This window comes from Rhinatrema bivittatum, chromosome 11 (assembly GCF_901001135.1).
Source record: "Rhinatrema bivittatum chromosome 11, aRhiBiv1.1, whole genome shotgun sequence".
Taxonomy (NCBI): Eukaryota; Metazoa; Chordata; class Amphibia; order Gymnophiona; family Rhinatrematidae; genus Rhinatrema; species Rhinatrema bivittatum.
The window spans coordinates 40,152,763-40,170,882 of NC_042625.1; the positions used below are offsets into that span (position 1 = coordinate 40,152,763).

Genomic DNA, 18,120 nt, shown 5'->3' on the forward strand with positions numbered 1-18,120 from the left:
CCTTCTTCTTTCCTAAAGAAAAGTCGGCCAGTTCAGTTCAGTTGAAATTTCAAAAAGAACAATCATCAAGTATTTCTAAAGATGCCCTTCTATTGCTTGATATCGAGGCACCTGCTCACTACGAGTAGATTTTCAAAAGATGATTGCACAAAAAAAGGGCACATGTGCGCATAAAATGGCATACACTGGGGTACATTTTAAAACATAGTGGGGCGGATTTTCAGAGCCCTGCTCGCCTAAATCCGCCTAAATCCGGGCGGATTTAGGCGAGCAGGGCCCTGCGCGCCGGTGCGCCTATATTCAATAGGCCTACCGGCGCGCACAGACCCCGGGACTCGCGTAAGTCCCGGGGTTTGGCAAGGGGGGCGTGTCGGGGGCGGGCCCGGTCGTCGCGGCATTTCGGGGGCGTGTCGGCAGCGTTTTGGGGGCGGGCCCGGGGACGTGGTTACGGCCCGGGGCGGTCCGGGGGCGTGGCCGCGCCCTCCGTACCCGCCCCCAGGTCGCGTCCCGGCGTGCTAGCGGCCCGCTGGCGCGCAGGGATTTATGTCTCCCTCCGGGAGGCGTAAATCCCCCGACAAAGGTAAGGGGGGGGGTTTAGACAGGGCCGGGCGGGTGGGTTAGGTAGGGGAAGGGAGGGGAAGGTGAGGGGAGGGCAAAAGAAAGTTCCCTCCGAGGCCGCTCCGAATTCGGAGCGGCCTCGGAGGGAATGGGGGTAGGCTGCGCGGCTCGGCGCGCGCCGGCTATACAGAATCGATAGCCTTGCGCGCGCCGATCCAGGATTTGCGCGGCTCCGCGCGTATCTACTAAAATCCTGCGTACTTTTGCTGGCGCCTGATGCGCCAGCAAAAGTACGCCTATTCGCGCGGTTTGAAAATCTACCCCAGTGCATGCGCGAACAAAAGTACACCGGATTTTATAAGATGCGCGTGTAGCTGCGCGTATCTTATAAAATCCGGGGTCGGCGCGCTGCCCGTTCCCTCCGAGGCTGCTCCGAGATCGGAGGGAAGTTTCCTTCCGCCTCCCCCCACCTTCCCCTCCCTTCCCCTACCTAACCCACTCCCCGGCCCTATCTAAACCCCCCCTACCTTTGTCGCACAAGTTACGCCTGCTCGAAGCAGGCGAAACTTTGCGCGCGCCATGTTCCGGTCCGGGGGCTGGTCCGGAGGCCGCGGCCACGCCCCCGGGCCGAAACCACGCCCGTGGCACCGCCCCCGGATGATGTGCCGACCGCGTCACACCCCCCCGACACGCCCCCCCATGACGCGCCGACCGCATCACGACGTCCTGGGGCTTTGCGCGCGCCGGAAGCCTATGCAATATAGGCTCGGCAAAAGGGTTACGCAAGTACCTTATGCGCGTAACCCTTTTAAAATCCGGCCCACTGAGTATATCCTATTTTAAAAATGGCAACATATGCGCGTAATTCAGGGACTGTGAGAATGCATGAACGAGAAAGGGGCGGGGCAGGGGCACTCCGAGGAGGAGCCAACACTCATGTGCCTACGATGCTATTATAACAAAATGACGCGGAAAAGTCTTTTATTTGCAATGTATTTACTCCTGCTCCATATCAGGATCTTAAAAGTGAAAAATATGACCGGATAGAGGGGTCTCGGTGCAACGGGGAGACTTCAGGCTGAAGAAGCCAGGAGGGTCTCAAAGACGAACTTGGTGGAACTGACAGATTCATTCGTAAAACCGGTAAAGTCATTGCGCCAAATTTTGAGTGGGCACGGAAATCCTGCTTCTGCCGCATGAATCAGGGGATTTTAAAAGAGGCGCGCACCGATGTCATTACCAGTTTACCATTTCATCTACCAGCTTGCCCAGTTAAAGCTAGGTCCCCCATCCTCCCCTGGTTTGATAGCCCGCACTCTTCATGCTTACCCCAGACCCTTTAAACCCCTCCAAAATGGCTCGATCCTTTTATTTTACAAATCACACGCCATCCCTAGCAGGAGTAAAGTTACGTGGCGGGGGCCTCGGCACGCGCCGGGGCATGCAGGTATTTACGCACGCATGTCTTGGCCAGGCCCCGACATGCCCATGCCCCGCCCAGATCACGCCCATGCCAGGCCACTTTTTGAAAGGTTTTGAGATGTGCGCACCGCGACATTTGAGCACTTACCCGAGTGCTTTTTAAAATACAGTCGGCGCATGCAAGCCCGAATTATTTGCACATCCCCTAATTCATGCGTGCGCTGGGATTTTAAAATCCACCATCTAATTCTGTTGCACCATTTATTTGTACAATAGCATTTTGCTGCTCTATAGCGAGGGTATCACCCAACCCTCAGATCAGCCTTGGCATCAGATTACTACATTTCTATTTTGCAGTCAAGAAAAAACGGGTATTTCCTGATTTGATTCAAATTAAAACCAACTGCATTCAATTAGGGCCTGATTTTAAAAAGCATTTACATGCATAAAACTTGAGTTTTACTTGAGTAAGTGGGCTTTTGAAAATTGCTACAATATATGCCATTGAATTGTCTATTTAAAACTTTTATATACCGACATTCATTTGCATATCACATCGGTTTACAATGAACGGGGAAAAAACATAACTTAGGAAATGGAATTAATAGTTACATGTAACAGGGGGATAAAGGAATAAGGTGGGAAGAGGAGAGAAGATAAAAGTGGGGTCAAGGGGACCCAGGAAAGGCATCTGTAAGTGCACTTTACTCAATTAAGATGACATTTGAAATTTGCTATATGATAGTAAGTTACATGTATGCGCATAACTCCTTTGGAATTACCTCCTGAATGTGTACATTACAAGAGTGAGGATGTGCCGAAAATTCAAGGTTGAACGCAAACCAGACAATTTCAATGGAATTTTCAAAGTCTGTCAACATTTTCCAATGGCGCTTGGGAAAATTCACTCAGCTTTGATTTGTAATTGCTACAGATGGGCCAAACTGCAGGAAAAAAACATCAAATCTGCCCACTGTGGAACCTGTGAATCAGGTGGATGTTGTCGAATTCTCCTCAGATTTGCTATTTCTTGTGCTTCAGAGATTTTTTTTTTTTTTACTTTGTTGAACTCATTTGACAAACCTACAAAATGTCTTGCGGGTACAACGATCTAGGTCATAACCATTTTTTTTTTTTTTTTTTTAAGATCTGACATCCCTAGTCAAGTGTCTCTGACTCTCAGTTCTTTACTCCTAGGCTAGATTTTCAGCATTACAGTTTGTGTAAACGCCTGCAAGCTTTTGCAGCATTACATTAGCTGCCTTGGGCTCCATTTTCCAAAAGGTTTTGCCACAGACACGGAACGGGAGGAAACCTTTGAAAATAGTGTCCAGTATATTTGTCTGCTATCACAGAGAGCTGTGAGCAAGATGAGGTCTAAACGTTAAACTTCTGGTTCCTTACCTGAATGGTTGTCATTCCGAGTTCCTCTCCGATCAGAACACGTCCGGCCTGCAGCTTTGCAATTCTCGGGTCGTCCACTTGCATGAAGTCGCTCACTAGGTCTGTGATGTCCATTTGCCAGTCAGAACCCAACAGGTAGGTCATCTGACCACTAGGGTCCAAGGGCTCTGCCACAAATTGCGTTAGGACGCGCACCATTGCATGCTGGTATTGCAGGGCGCATCCTCTCCCTCTCTTCTCGTCATCATCTTCATCATCGCTGTCTCTGGCCGGCCTGTTGAATTGAAAGCAGAATGAAGAGTAAATACTTTTAAAATTTTTAGCGAGAAAAAACTGATACGTGGTTGACAATACGGAATCTGTCCAGAAACCCACCATGTTAGATTCCACACCAACTGGATTTGATCTCCAAACCTTTCAAAAATTACAGAACCTGTAATCTTAAATACCATGCTGCAAATTCATGTAGTGCGATCACCTGAAAGAAAACCCTTCACAACGACCCCTGAGCCCTTGTGCCCACAGACAAGGGACTCTATCAGTTACAGCAGTTCAGGAGTATATTTTCTCTTCCCCACCACTTCAAAAACATAAATAAATAAAACTTCTGGAAGATTCTTGGAAAGATTATAGAGCTTTTGTGACCTCACCCTTTGGAAAGGCAGAACCCCTTCTGTTCCAGCAGAACAGCGGTGAGTGGTCCTGTTGCAAACTAAACAACCTTTACACATAGAGTGGTTCCTGCCAAAATAAATGTAATAAGTGTGTCCACTGAAAAGAATGGGATTTGACCTTCAGGTTTAAATCATAATTTGTCTTCTTTGTGTGTCTTAAGTACTTTGTAAGCTCTATATATGTATCTGCCCAGCGCCACAGAAATGAGTACTGCACTCTCCTAAGTCCAGGGTGGAGTACAATCCACACACACATCAAAGCTTGAACAAAAAACATACATATAAAACAATGATATCATTTCAAATGATGTATTCAAATCACTGGGCTAGCTGGCCCCACAGCGACTACCCAATTAATTTAGCACTCAGACCGTCTCTTCTCTACATCTGTTATGTCTTCAGCCTCACATGTACATGCTGGTCCCAGCTGCTTGGTGGTAGCCAAGTTTATCGTACTGTATTCTGTGTGCCGCCCTCAGTGCCAGAATAAACCTGGGTTATGCAAACCATGAACCCCTCCTCACTCGCCCCGGGACAAGGACACAGCAAAAGTGAATTTTATCAGGACAACATATTGTATATAAAAAAATATTTTTCTCAGGACATCATATTGTATATAAAAATTTGTTCCCAATCACGTGTATATATACCTCCTTTAATTGTGGATACCCTCCTATATATCAGAATCTCCCCCGCCCCCGTTTAGATAACCTCTTTCACGTATCCCACTTTGCTAATTTCTTCTTGTATAATCTAATCTGTTATTTGTATGTTCTTAATGTTCCTTATTTAACTATGCAATAATTGTAAAGCCTGTTGCTAAGTTCTGTTCTATGTAAACCGACGAGATGTTCCCAACGTTCGTCGGTATATAAAAGTTATTAAATAAATAAATAAATAAATAAATAAAAGCCTACCTCTTATTGGAGATGATAGGGACCCGCCAGCCCTTGATCTGATTCAGCTCAGCGTCGGACACTTCTATCTGCAGAGGAAGTCGCGGCACCCAGGCTGTCATCTCCAGCGGGGCGCTCCAGTGCTGGTAGGCAAAATGAACGAGGACATTTACGCGCCCTCTCATTTCTTTCCCATTTACAAAGACATAGTCGCATCTGTCAGAAACCTGGAAAGACAGAAAAGGTGGGGAGGGAATAATTGTAAAGCATGCTTGCAAACTTAAGGTGGCGCTAGAAATTAAACTTCAGAAATGGACGAGGCTGCCAATCAATCCAATAACAATCCAAATAAAATAATAATCAAAATAACATTTTAATAAAGAAACAAAAAAAAAATATATATATATATAAGAAACGAATACATGATATGGAGATGGCTAGACTCCCCTCCTGGGGTGGAAGTAGTGGAAATCTAGGTGTAATTAAGGAAAAAAAAAATAAAGGAACATTAAAAAAGGAAAAATAATAAGCATGGTCTTGGGTTCAATTTATTTATTTCAATACATTATTAATTCCATATGTAAAAGTTAAAAAAAGACATTACAATGAAATTGCTTTTATAGGATAATTTTTAAACCCCACAGGGGGTTTGCAGTTGAACTGGCAGGACTGCGCCCCATGTTTAAAAAGGAAAAGCCCGCATGGGGGGGTCTGACTTTTGAAAATCCATCTGGCAGTGCACCCTGGGCCTTTTGTGCCCGTGGAAAGTACGCGTGTGACCCCCCCCCCCCCCCCCCCAATGCACTTTCCCAGCACCAGATACTTTCCTCCACGACTCTCCTTTTTCAGCACCGGGGGGGCGCGCTTTGTACTGATTTTCAACAAAACGGAATATGGCTGTTCTATTTTTTTTAAACATCATTTAAAAATCTCTAACACACTTTTTAACTCCCAGTAACAATAATCCCCTTTGGACGGGGTATTAGAGATCTGGGAAGGCTTTGCACTGACTAAAGGCTTGGCCTTGGGCTTTTGGCTCCTGCAAATAACTTTCTCTGGAAGGGATATCACCTTAAACATCGCTGCTGCTGGATGATACCCAACCCCAGAATAACAATGCATGCCAGGGCTGTAAATTCATTACATATTCCCACCCAAGGACCCCTCCACTGACCCAACGGCATCCACAGGTTGCAATGCTGTTACAGACATTACTTACAGCCAATCCAGAAGTCAATTACAAGGCAAGCAGGACATTTTTTTAGATTGGATGTAATGGGAAAAAGCACTTTTTTTTTTTTTTAAAGCCATACAATAATATTCCAGACTGAGATCCATTTATCAATTTGAAATGTTGGCGGACATATATTTTTTTTTATATGCATACAAAAATAGCAAGCAAGCAAATTTGCTGGCAACATTTTTTAATGAAACAAGTCAAAGTTTGTTACAGGGAAAAATAATACACCTACAAAGCATAAAATGTCCAAAGCTGATACTGCGTGTATAGCGTTTCTGCTAGACAAAAGCACTGAAGTAATGCATGCTTTTGCATTTTTTTCTTACAAGCTGGAATTACATTTTCCCATTAATACATTATAAAAGAATTTATATCTTGATAGCAGAGGTTTCTTTAAACTGTCTCAAATGTATATTTTTTTCAGTTTGCGCTAAATCAATGATATTATGGCTTTTACATTGGGGACTAGCATAGCAAATGCATTTTTCTGTAGCTCCAGATGATCTACTGTCTCACAATATGCAGGTATATAAGATAAATCACCTGCAGGTCCCGGCTCCAAAGCGTGTATAATCTATGGCCCAGACCAGGAAGGTCGTGGCACTTACTCAAGGTCAGAGAGTAACTTGGCTCGTGAGGCAAGGCGTTGCAGCTCTGTGCTCTCACCCCCCCAGCTCTTATTTCTATCTTGTCCACTAGTTTGGTGCAAAGGATGCAGTACTAAAGGAATCTCACTGATTCGGACAGTCTGTCCGACGCCAGGACTCATTAACCTAATACAGGATGCGTGCCCTTTGGATGAAAGAACATGGCCAAAATAAAAGAACAAATCCTATTTTTGGTTCTTTAAAGAACTTGCTTGTTGCTATCTCTCATTTGTTTTTATTATGTGGCATCATGAACTCTGACCAGAAAAAGAACAAGGTGATAAATTCACCTTGGTTTTCCAGGTCCTCCTCTTGATCCATAATCTGAGAACCAGTATTAGCCCGTTTATTTTATTTTTTTTTTTCACCAATTATTTATTTATTTATTTTATTTAAGAACTTTTTAAAAGGAGCTGCTTTGACTTTCATGTGATATATGACAGAAATAAAGCAGATTATTTAGCCCATATATTGTATTTTATTTAAAAAGCCACAGTAACAAAACATTTCTTGCAAAAAAGCAATGGAAATAGTTTTTCGGCTGGCCCCCTGAGACCTGGGGGCTTCCTCTTGTTTCTTAGGGCTTCCAGCTCATTTTGCTGGACTACTGCACCAGAAGCCCCCATTCACAACTACCCAGGGATGATTATTCCCCTAAATTTCTATCCCCTTCCCAACTCACTTTATCTCTATCATTGCAAAGACAGTCCTCTGCCAGGGACCATGTACCAGGGCACCTTCTGGATCCCTAAAATTGCCTGGGTCCTACCTCCAGCCCCTAGGTGTCGCTGTTGCATGATGACTAGCACTCCCTCCATCCCAAGAGGCTGTAAATGCTGCCAGGCAGCAATCCCAGCACCCAGCCGGGTTCGGGGAACGGAAGGGCCTGACCCGAGAACCAAACCTAGGATCTTCAGCAATGTGGTGCGCAGCACTGCCGCTCAGCCATTGGGCCGACCCATCCTTTAGACTTTTTAAGAACTCTGCAATATGAAACCCTGCAAGCTCAAACAAATTCCAGTGCTTTATTTATGACAGCACTATCCATAAATATTGCTGAGTGTTTCTAAACCCTGCGTCATTGCTGTAGCATTATGGAAATAATCTAAGCATCTAGATAAACTCTTAAGACCTGTCCATTGCTGTTAGTCAAAATATGAGTAAATGTACATGCCAAATAATTTATTAACTACCACTTTATTCGACAGATGATTTGGAAGAGTGATCTATTAAAGGCATGAACCCTGTTCATAACCCACTGCCAGCAAACCTTTCATCCCATTAGATAGCTGTGTTTAACATTCCTAATTTGTTTGCATAATCTTGCAATTATGTGAATGTAATGCCATTTTCAACTTTTCAGGTTAAATGCTGAATGAATTAATTTAAATCATGTTTAAATGTCACTAGCATAATTCCCGTCCCTGTTTTCTTCTTTAAGGTGAATGCATGTAAATCTTTCAAATGCCCCCCTTTTCTGAAAGATCTCATCATGTCTCTGTCCAAAACATGCCTACTGTGTGCCTAAGCCTTCTAGAAGTGAGACACCTAGACCTTTTTTCTATCTGTGCAACTTGTAATGAATTTTCCAAAGAGAAACTAGTTGTGTGGGGTACCTTGGGAGATGTCATGAAGTTGGAGTGTTGGCCACTGAAAGCTCCAATGGGGGCTACCATCTCCCTCTAACCTCCCTGCTCCGGTGAACAGACAGGCCCCTGTGGGCAAAGGATTTCCCTTCCAAGTGAAAAAACAGCCCCTCCGGCTGATAACTGAGTAATAATCAGGCAGTTTCCCTATTCACCCCTCCCCCCCCCCCCTTTAGGCTGAAGATTCCCCCATCCCGCAAGTGAAAATCATTGTGGACACCGCCCTGGCCCTTAATCATCTCCTTTGGGCAATGAAGCCCCCCACACACACCCCACAGTCCCCACCCCGCCTTCCAGTCTAAGAACCCACTACCTACACTATCGGTCACAGTCCAACTGATGAAGAGGAAAGGAGAGTCGACAGCTTAGTCCTGCCTCATCAGCTCCATCAGACAAAATGGTACCGGCCTCTATATTCCAAATGATTCCCTCCCCGCCACAGTGCTCTCTCTCTCTCTATATATATATCTACATACATATATATATATGTGTGTGTGTTAATACTTCTTAAAAAGAATAATTTGCTTCTATTTTATGACAGGTTGAGGAGACTCTTTTGACTTGGGATGAATGTTTTTAAGTAACTTTAGAAAATGCAGAGATTCAATTTTTTGCTACCGAAGGAATGTAGAATTTAGTCACTTACAATCTTTAAGACGTCAAACAGTGGAAAAGTCTTGAATAACAGCTGTCCATAACAGCAGAAATTTGGGAGATATTCTGCAAACCTCCACCCTCCCAACCTGAAGGGTGAGGAGGACCACCTTAGACAATGCATTACACCCTCCAGTCCATCCACAGGTCATTCTGATTCGTGGAAGTTGATGATTATCTTTCTTCCGTAGTGTTTCCCATTTGGCTGAACCAAGTCCCATCTGACAGGCCTGTTGCTGGGCTACACTGTGTCAGGTGTATTTCCCCTTTCTCAAGAAGTGGCCTGCGAGAGCTTACTTCCACTGCTCCTTGAGTGACAAAGGCAGAGTGGCTCCTCCCTACCACCAACCTGATACCCCAGATGGCCATCCAATCTTGACCGCCCCTTCTCACGGCCCTGCTGCCTGAGCACAAGTGGTTGGACATCTCAATAGCAGCCGCTTTCCTGCCTGTTAAAGAATTTTGCTGGAGCAATAGACACTCCTATTACAGATCCAGGTGATGGCATTCCAATTTTAAGCTTTGGATACATAAATCAGGTTGTCTGCAGACACTCTGCAGAAACACTTTTTGCTCAACCTTGAAAAGTACTTTTTAAACCTAAAGGACTGTGTTATATATTAAAAGAACACATGGAAAACATTTATGGACCTTATTTCAAAACTCTGAAAAGGTGGAAACTTTAGTAAAAGGTTTATTCAATCATTCAGTTCAGTGTCAGGCTTGTATTTGATAGATAATATTACTCTGGTACAGTTTGTACTCACTGCTAAAAGTGGAGCATTAGAGACCATGTAAAAGGTGTTGCAATACTCATAAATCAGACCAAGGCATTTGGAAACAGGTCATGAATAAAAGGCATCTTTATCCTTGGCTAGTGTTTCCACGGACATGTTCATATGATTAACTCAATAAACAGGCAAACGAAGAGCCATCAAAACATACACTTTTTGTTTGCATTTCAGATCGAGAAATAGTCCTTCCTTTTTTCCTGTCTAACCTTTCAAAATGTTTATCTTTAGCAAAAATCCATTTTATGTCTTTAAAGTATTTATTGGGCAGCATCTCCTAGGTGAATCAATACTGCAACTGGGCTGAAGCTGAATTTGGATTAATCAAAGATTAAATACATATCAGTCCTATTAAATCCAACATGGGTAGACAGGGCAAAAACTCAGCTAGAAGAGAGAATAGAAGTTTAATCAACTATCTGCTCTGTAGATAATCAATTGTCTAAACAGTCAGAAGAACCTGAAAGACCATCTTTAACTGAGGGCTTAAAAAATAAATTTTATACTCTCATGATAAACTCTGGAGTTTATTGAGGGGAAGGGAAATGTTCAAATTTTCCCCACACAACCTGTAGGTCCCACGGGTGCTTTGTGCCTGTGGGACTGCAAGCTCATTTCCACAGGGAAATTCCTCGCGGAGTCGCCCTCTGAAAATGTTTCCGACGTGCGCAACGCAAGCGAAAGCACATGTGGAGATCTGAAACACAAGTCTCTGAGCGCAAGTTCCTTCCTCCGACCTCGACTCTGCCCCCTTTTTTCAAAAGAACGCTTGTTGTGAAGGGGGAGGGACAATTTTCAAAATGCACTTTTACCTCTGGAGGTCATTTTCAAAAGAATTTACACACATAAATGGGCTTTTGAAAATTGCTATGGTATATGATACTTTCGCATGCATAATTCTTGAAAATTCACTCCTTTGATTATTGCCGCCAAACTCAGGGACTCATTATCGCCCGCAGCGCTACCAGAAGAAAAATTATTTTTTCCCCGCCCTAACTCCGCCCCTTTCCCTAATTTAAATCTTACCGCCACGATGCGGTCCTTATCGCATTTTGGTGAATGACCCCCAAAAGTGATTACTTCCGGAAAGTCCTTCCTTCCATGATGAAAACGTATCAGCAAGAAAACTGGACAGAAACATGTAAAATTGGTTTAACATTTTTAAAGGTGATTGGCATTGCAATTTAACTTTATGAAATTAAAAAAGACTTTTGGAGGAATTTTATAATAATTATGAAATCATGCTGGAGGCCAAAGTCTACCAGGGCATCTTTGCAATGAATTCACTCTTTCGGCACCTCTCCAATTTCTGGAGCAATTTTCAAACTGTTCAACCTTCGGAGGAAGTCTGAGGGTACTCTGAGGCAGATTTCAGAAAGAAGGGCCTGAGACTTGAAAACACAAATCTACCTGCGGCTGCTTTCTGATGCCACCCAAAATCAAGTCCCCAGGAACACCTCCCCTAAATGTGGCTAAAAGTAAAAAGGCTAGTGATAGGAGGAAGTGCAAAAGTGGCATTGTGAGACTGAGGGGAAAGGGAGGAATACGTAGAGGCTGAAAAGGAAAAAGCGAAATTATGCTTAACAAATATTTCTGCTTGGTATTCACCGTGTGAGGGCCAGGAGCAGGATCACATGAAACGAACACAAATAAGATTGGAACCTCATTCGATTTTCAAAACAACGTGCTCGTGAGGGGTTAACTAAAAGTTGACAAAGCAATGGGGCTGTACCAGGGAACTTAATGTCCTAGCAGCTGCGCTAGCTGACATTTTCAATGCTTTAGAGTCGGGAGTAGGTCCGGAGGAGCGGAGTCAGGTGGATGTGGTCCACATTCATAAAAGTGGAAGTAAGGAGGAGGCTGGGAACAACAGGCCAGCCTGTCTGATCTCTGTGGTGAACACATTAATTGAATCACTGCTAAAACAGAGGATAGTGTAGTTCCTGGAATCCAATGTATTACAATATCTGAGGCAGCATGGCTTTACTAGAGATAGATTTTGTCAGAGGTATCTTATCCATTTCTTTAATTGGGTGACCAGAAAGTTGAATCGGGGAAGAGCGCCACATGTAGTGTATTTGGACTGACACGGGTCAATATACTGTAGGCGATTTGAAATATATTGAGCGCCCTTGGTATAGGCCCTAAAATGACTTATTGGGTTACAAACTGGTTGAATTGGAGGCCACAAAGGGAAGTGATAAATGGAGTTCACGGAGAACGACATTATTAGCGGTGTGCCACAGGGATCAGTCCTTGGACTGGTTCTTTTCAACAGTTTTGTGAGCAATACTGCAGAAGGTTTATTTGGGAAAAGTTTGCCTTTTTGACACATATCAAAATCTGTAACAGGACAGACAGCCAGGAAGGTGTAGAAAATATAAGGAGGAATCCAACAAAGCTCATGAAATGGTCTAGTCTGACAACTAAGATTTAATGCTAAAATATGTAGAGATGTACATTTAGGGGTAGATTTTTAAAAAGAATGCATGCGCACACTACCCGGCGTGCACACATGGATGCGTGATTTTATAACATGTGCGCACGCATATTATAAAATCCCAGTCACTGCGCACAAGGGGGGAAGAAATCTGTGAATTTGCACGGCGACACATCGTCTGCCTTCCCCAGTTCCCTCCTGGTCCACTCCAATTAAGCAGCGGACTGGGAGGGAACTTCCCTACCCCCTACCCTAACTTCCCTTCCCCACCCCCTACCCTAACTTCCCGTCCTCTTCCCCTCTCCTCCCCACCCTCTAAAAACAATTTTAAAATTTTTTTACTTTTCTTTTTCCAAGTTACTTCAGGGCCCGACCTGAAGTAACTTGCATGTTGGCAGTTGGCCGGCATGCGAGGCTCCGGGACAGCGAACAATGGTGCTGTCCCGCCCCTCCCTGCCCAAAACACGCCCTCTGGCCCGCCCCCTTCCAAGAGGCCCAGCACTTGAGCGTGTCCCGGCCTTTACGTGTGTGGCCAAGCCTCTTGGAAGATTCACCCAGCGCACGTAAGGCCCGTCACGCTCGTAAAGGCTGGAATTTATGCACACAGGGCATTTAAAATCTGCCCTTTATGATGCAAAAACTCAAGGAGAGGTGCAATATAGGGCGTGAAATTCTTCTAAGCATGAAAGAAAAAAGGGATCTAGGGGTGATCGTGTCTGATGACCTTAAGATGGCCAAACAGTTGCATAAGGTGATGACAAAAGTAAAAAAAAAAAAAATGCTTGAATGCATAGGAAGAGGACTGATCAGCAGAAAAAAACAAGATGATATTCTCCCTATATAAGTCTCTGGTGAGACCTCATTTAGGAAACTATACAATTCTGGATCTCATATCTTTAAAAGGATATAAACAGGATGGAGTCGGTCCAGAGGGTGGCTACTAAAATAGTCAGTGGTCTTCATTCTAAAGCATATGTGGACAGACTTAAAGATCTAAACATGTATTCGCTGGAGAAAAGAGGGAATCAGGAGAGACATTTAAATACTTATAAAATTTCCATGCATAGTAGGCAGGACACTTTCAAAGGAAAGAAGGCTCTAGAACAAAAGGCATGGGATGAGGGTGAAAAGAGGTAGATTCAGGAGTAATCTAAGGAAATATTTCTTTATGGAGAGGGTGGTGGATGCATGGAACAATCTTCCTGTAGAGGCGGTGGAGACAGGTAGTATCTAAAGTCATAAGAACATAAGAAATTGCCATACTGGGTCAGACCAAGGGTCCATCAAGCCCAGCATCCTGTTTCCAACAGAGGCCAAACCAGGCCATAAGAACCTGGTAAGTATCCAAACACTAAGAAGATCCCATGCTACTGATATCAGTAGTAGCAGAGGCCATTCCCTAATTCAACTTGATTAAAAGCAGTTAATTGACTTCTCCTCCAAGAAATTATCCAAACCTTTTTTAAACTCAGCTACACTAACTGCACTAACCACATCCTCTGGCAATAAATTCCAGAGCTTAATTGTGCATTGAGTGAAAAAGAATTTTCTCCAATTAGTTTTAAATGGCATGGGATAAACAGGATCTTTGAGGGAGTGGTAGGATTGTAAAGCTGAGTAGTTGGCATGGATGGGCAGACTGAATAAGCCATAATGCTCTTTTTCTGCCATCATGTTTCTAAGTTTCTACAAGCCTTGTTCCATAGTGTGCATACTTTTAGCCACGTAATGGGAGGACAATTTTCAGAAGACCAATTTATGCACATAAATTACTATATACCTGTGTAATTGGCCACCATACATGAAAAAACGTTTGACATACAAAACTGAGAGGTCAGGTGGATAGTTGAACAATGGGATAAGCAGCATGGAATCTATCAATCTTTTGGGATCCTGCAGTACTTGTGACCTGGATTGGCCACTGTTGAAAACAGGATACTGGGCTTGATGGAACTTTGGTCAGACTCAGTATGGCATATCTCACATTCTTAATGCTAGTTTGTTACAGAAGGACAGAATATGATGGCAGATGAAGAGCATGATGCCCATCCAGTCCACCTGTTTTACTTCCCGGTGCAATGCCATAGACCCCAGTTGATCTTTGGTTTTCCCTTCACTTCTTCATAACTAGGGATCCTCTGTGCTTATCCCATGGTTTCTTGAATTTTACCACTGTTTCTTTCTCTACCATCTCCCCAGGAAAGCTGTCCCATGTATTTATCAAATAAATATTTTCTGATTCTACCACCTAATCAATTAACCAGCCATGTCATTTCCTGTCTAGTCATTCTTAACCACCTACGGCCCACAGATAATTCTGGTCTGAAAACAGAATGAGGAGATGGCAGTAAAGCTACTATTTCTACTAACGTTTCTATATAACTACTCGATGTACGCAGCGCTGTACAGGCACTAAAAGTCTCTAGCAGGGAATACTGCAGTTGTATGCTCCAACAGAAACTCTGCTTATTCAATCTTCAGGCGACGTGGGATGACTAAAAATCTTTACAGGAACAAAATGTTTATCATGCAGTAATGCTGCTGGCACCATTTCAAACTAATACTTAATAAGTGTTGTGATTTAAAATGTACATATATCAGTTAGGACGACTCTGGATTACAACATCCTGAGGGAGTGATGATGATGAAAAATTCTCCACTGTTTCTTCACAAAATCCTTCCACTACTTTGTGCTATGGGATGCTGAGCTTAATATGTGGCTACACAGAAAAGCGATCCTTCCTGTGCTTATATAGGGGTTATTTCAAATAATGTTGCACTACATTGGTAGCTTTCAAAATATTTGACATTTTGACTTTGTTCTTCGTGCAGTTTGTTAGCCACAAGCATAATCACATTGCTTTCTAAGGTAACGGTGCCATTAACAAGTCCTTTTTTTTTAATCAATACCATCACTGTAAGAACAAGGACGTTTTTCAGCAATATCAGCCCCTTGAAAACAAGTGAATAACGACTGTAAATGAAAACCTGTCGTGAGGTCTGTAAATCTCAAAGAAACAATCTAACCACCTGTCCACGTGTAAAATGATGGTGCCATTGTCATTTCTATTCCTTGCGGTGTCATAATTGTTGTAGGGCATTCTATGGCACATTACTCACTGAGGCTTAGCGTCTCAGGAAGGAAAGGGGAAATATTGCTTTTAATGTTTGTGGGACTTGCTTTAGATTAAAACTGTTGTGAGGCAGGTCCTGTTAATTAACTCTGATGCACAGGCTCATGAAAAAAGTATCCCTGACCCCTCACTGACTTAACCTGGGTTCCTACAGACAAGATATGGGAAAAGAAAGGTCTGTGAACTTCAATGGGGGTGTATCATCATCCAGTCCTATTGTTTGACAAGCAACATGCAAAAGCAAGCAAAGTAACATAGATGATAGCAGCCCACCCAATCTGCCCAAAGGTCTTCTTTACTGGTTTTCTACCAGTTCGGGAAGATGAGAGTATAATTTTCTGTTCCTAAATCAACACTTGTTCCTTCTCCCTATGTCTTTTATGCAACCTCTCATCCCAGTTCCTACCACTGCTCTCTGTCTGTTCAAAGCATGTTTACATCTGCTACTCTGCTGGACCCACCACCCCCACTAACAGGCATTGTCGTCCTTCCTTTCTCATTCTCACAAGTTCCATATTTAACACCTAGACTCTCTATCATGTCTTTACCACCAAGCTCTGTAATAATCTAAAGTACTACTAAAATAAATTGCGTTGTCCGAACAACTGGGTGCCCCATTCTCGATGTTATGACGTTAGCTGCTCCATGCAGAGCAATCCAGTCTTCTTAGAAGCCTTATACAACCATACCACCATTCTTTACACATCACCTTGTATTCTCCGTTCCTTGGTTTGCTAAGGTTTCAGACCACTGAGCAGCATTCAAGCACACTCTCTAATTTTTTCTACTGGTTTCCCTCAAGGCTGTTTAAATTCTGTCATGGTTTTAATTGTTCCAACCTCTGTCTGTAGGCTTTTCCTCGCATCCACCATCCTCTCAGTAAAGTGATATTTTTTCATATTTTCTTTGAAGCTTCCCCTGCTACATTTCATATCATGACTGCTTTAGCGCATGCTAAAATGGCAAGATACAAAATGAAATGTCATTAATTTTTTTGTACGCTAGTTATGCAAACCCTGAGCTGTATAACATGTAACCAATCTGAACAATAAATGACCTGTTATATGGATGTCAAATTAGAAATCTGAGTGTACCTTCATACGATGCTGTAAGAAATTCAGCTATCGTGTCTGTAAGCCTGTGTGAAGGCTTTAAAAATCATTAGGTACCCCAGTGATGAAAACTCTTGAGATGTCCACTTCCAAATTATTACCTTGATGATAGCATAAATAACGCCATAATAATTACTTATCTTTGGCTCTGTGGTCGGTCTTGCCCAGCCGACATCCAGATGTTTCGGAGAGTAGCTCCTTCTTCAAGGGCTGGTTATTCTCAAGAAAGACCCAAGAAACACTGATACTATGGCAGTGATGATTCATCAAGTGTGGACTTATTCCGTTGCGTTGGCGGTCCGTGAAGCTCCGTGAATAGTGGCGCCACTATAGGAGCCGCAGGAGCAGCCGTCCGCTATTCACGGAGCTTCACGGACCGCCAACGGACCGCCAACGCAACGGAATAAGTCCACACTTGATGAATCATTACTGCCATAGTATCAATGTTCAAGACCAGCCCTTGAAGAAGGAGCTAGTCTCCAAAACATCTGGATGTCGGCTGTGCAAGACCGACCACAGAGCCAAAGATAAGTAATTATTATGGCGTTATTTATGCTATCATCAAGGTAATAATTTGGAAGTGGACAGTGGACATCTCAAGAGTTTTCATCACTGGGGTACCTAAAGATTTTTAAAGCCTTCACACAGGCTTACAGACACAATAGCTGAATTTCTTACAGCATCGTATGAAGGTACACTCAGATTTCTAATTTGACATCCATATAACAGGTCATTAATTTTTTTGTGGCATTTTGGGTGAAACATGATGCAAAATGATAACACTATTATTTTATTTAAAAATATTTATATTCCAACTAGAACACTGTCATGCTAAGCAGAATAATGTGGTTGATGCTTTCATGTCATTTTAAAATGACAGCACATCCCTCCAAGGGGAAGAGTTAGGAGCAACATCAGGAAATATTTCTTCACAGAAATGGTGGTGGATGGATGGAATCAACCTTTTAGAGGAGTTGGTAAAAATAGTTACTAAAAATAACAGAATAAAAAAAAAAAGGCATGGAATAAGTACAAAGGATCTCTAGTGGCAAAGATGATGGAAAAAAAAAAAAAGCACTGGGGGAGGGGTAACCTCTATAAGAGCAGTGGTTACAACCCCAAACATCAGTGTTATGAATGAATCTGGCTTCCAAGAATCTACATGGAGCAGCAGTTAAAACTCTAAATAGCAGTGGTATGACCAAATTTGTCTGCCAAGATTGTTGGGGTATCTTGTATGGAGGAACCTTAGTTAAAACCCAATATTCAATGATCATGGAGAGGATGGATTTGTTTGGACAACAATCTCACTACCTATCGCATATAGGAATTATAACAAACCTTGGTAATAAATCATGGGTGAGGGCCTGGGTGTTGAATTAAATATTGGTTTTGTAAGAATCCAAACTGAAGATGACAAGACTTGATATGGCCTACCAGCACAGGTGGTGGAGGCCAACACTTTCAACAGATTTTGGGCATGCTTGCGACAGATAAGGAGG

At 43.1% G+C, this 18,120-nt stretch overlaps 1 protein-coding gene across 1 annotated transcript in view; it reads right to left on the reverse strand.

Annotated features, from left to right (window-relative positions):
- The window catches only part of TMEM132D (transmembrane protein 132D), a 367,716-nt gene that overhangs the window by 11,576 nt on the left and 338,020 nt on the right, over window positions 1-18,120 (reverse strand). The window contains exons 6-7 of the mRNA XM_029571352.1: window positions 4,976-5,181; window positions 3,385-3,658 (exon numbers count right to left, since the gene is read on the reverse strand). Of these exons, the coding sequence (XP_029427212.1) occupies window positions 3,385-3,658; window positions 4,976-5,181 (480 nt within the window). The remainder of the gene's footprint in view (window positions 1-3,384; window positions 3,659-4,975; window positions 5,182-18,120) is intronic.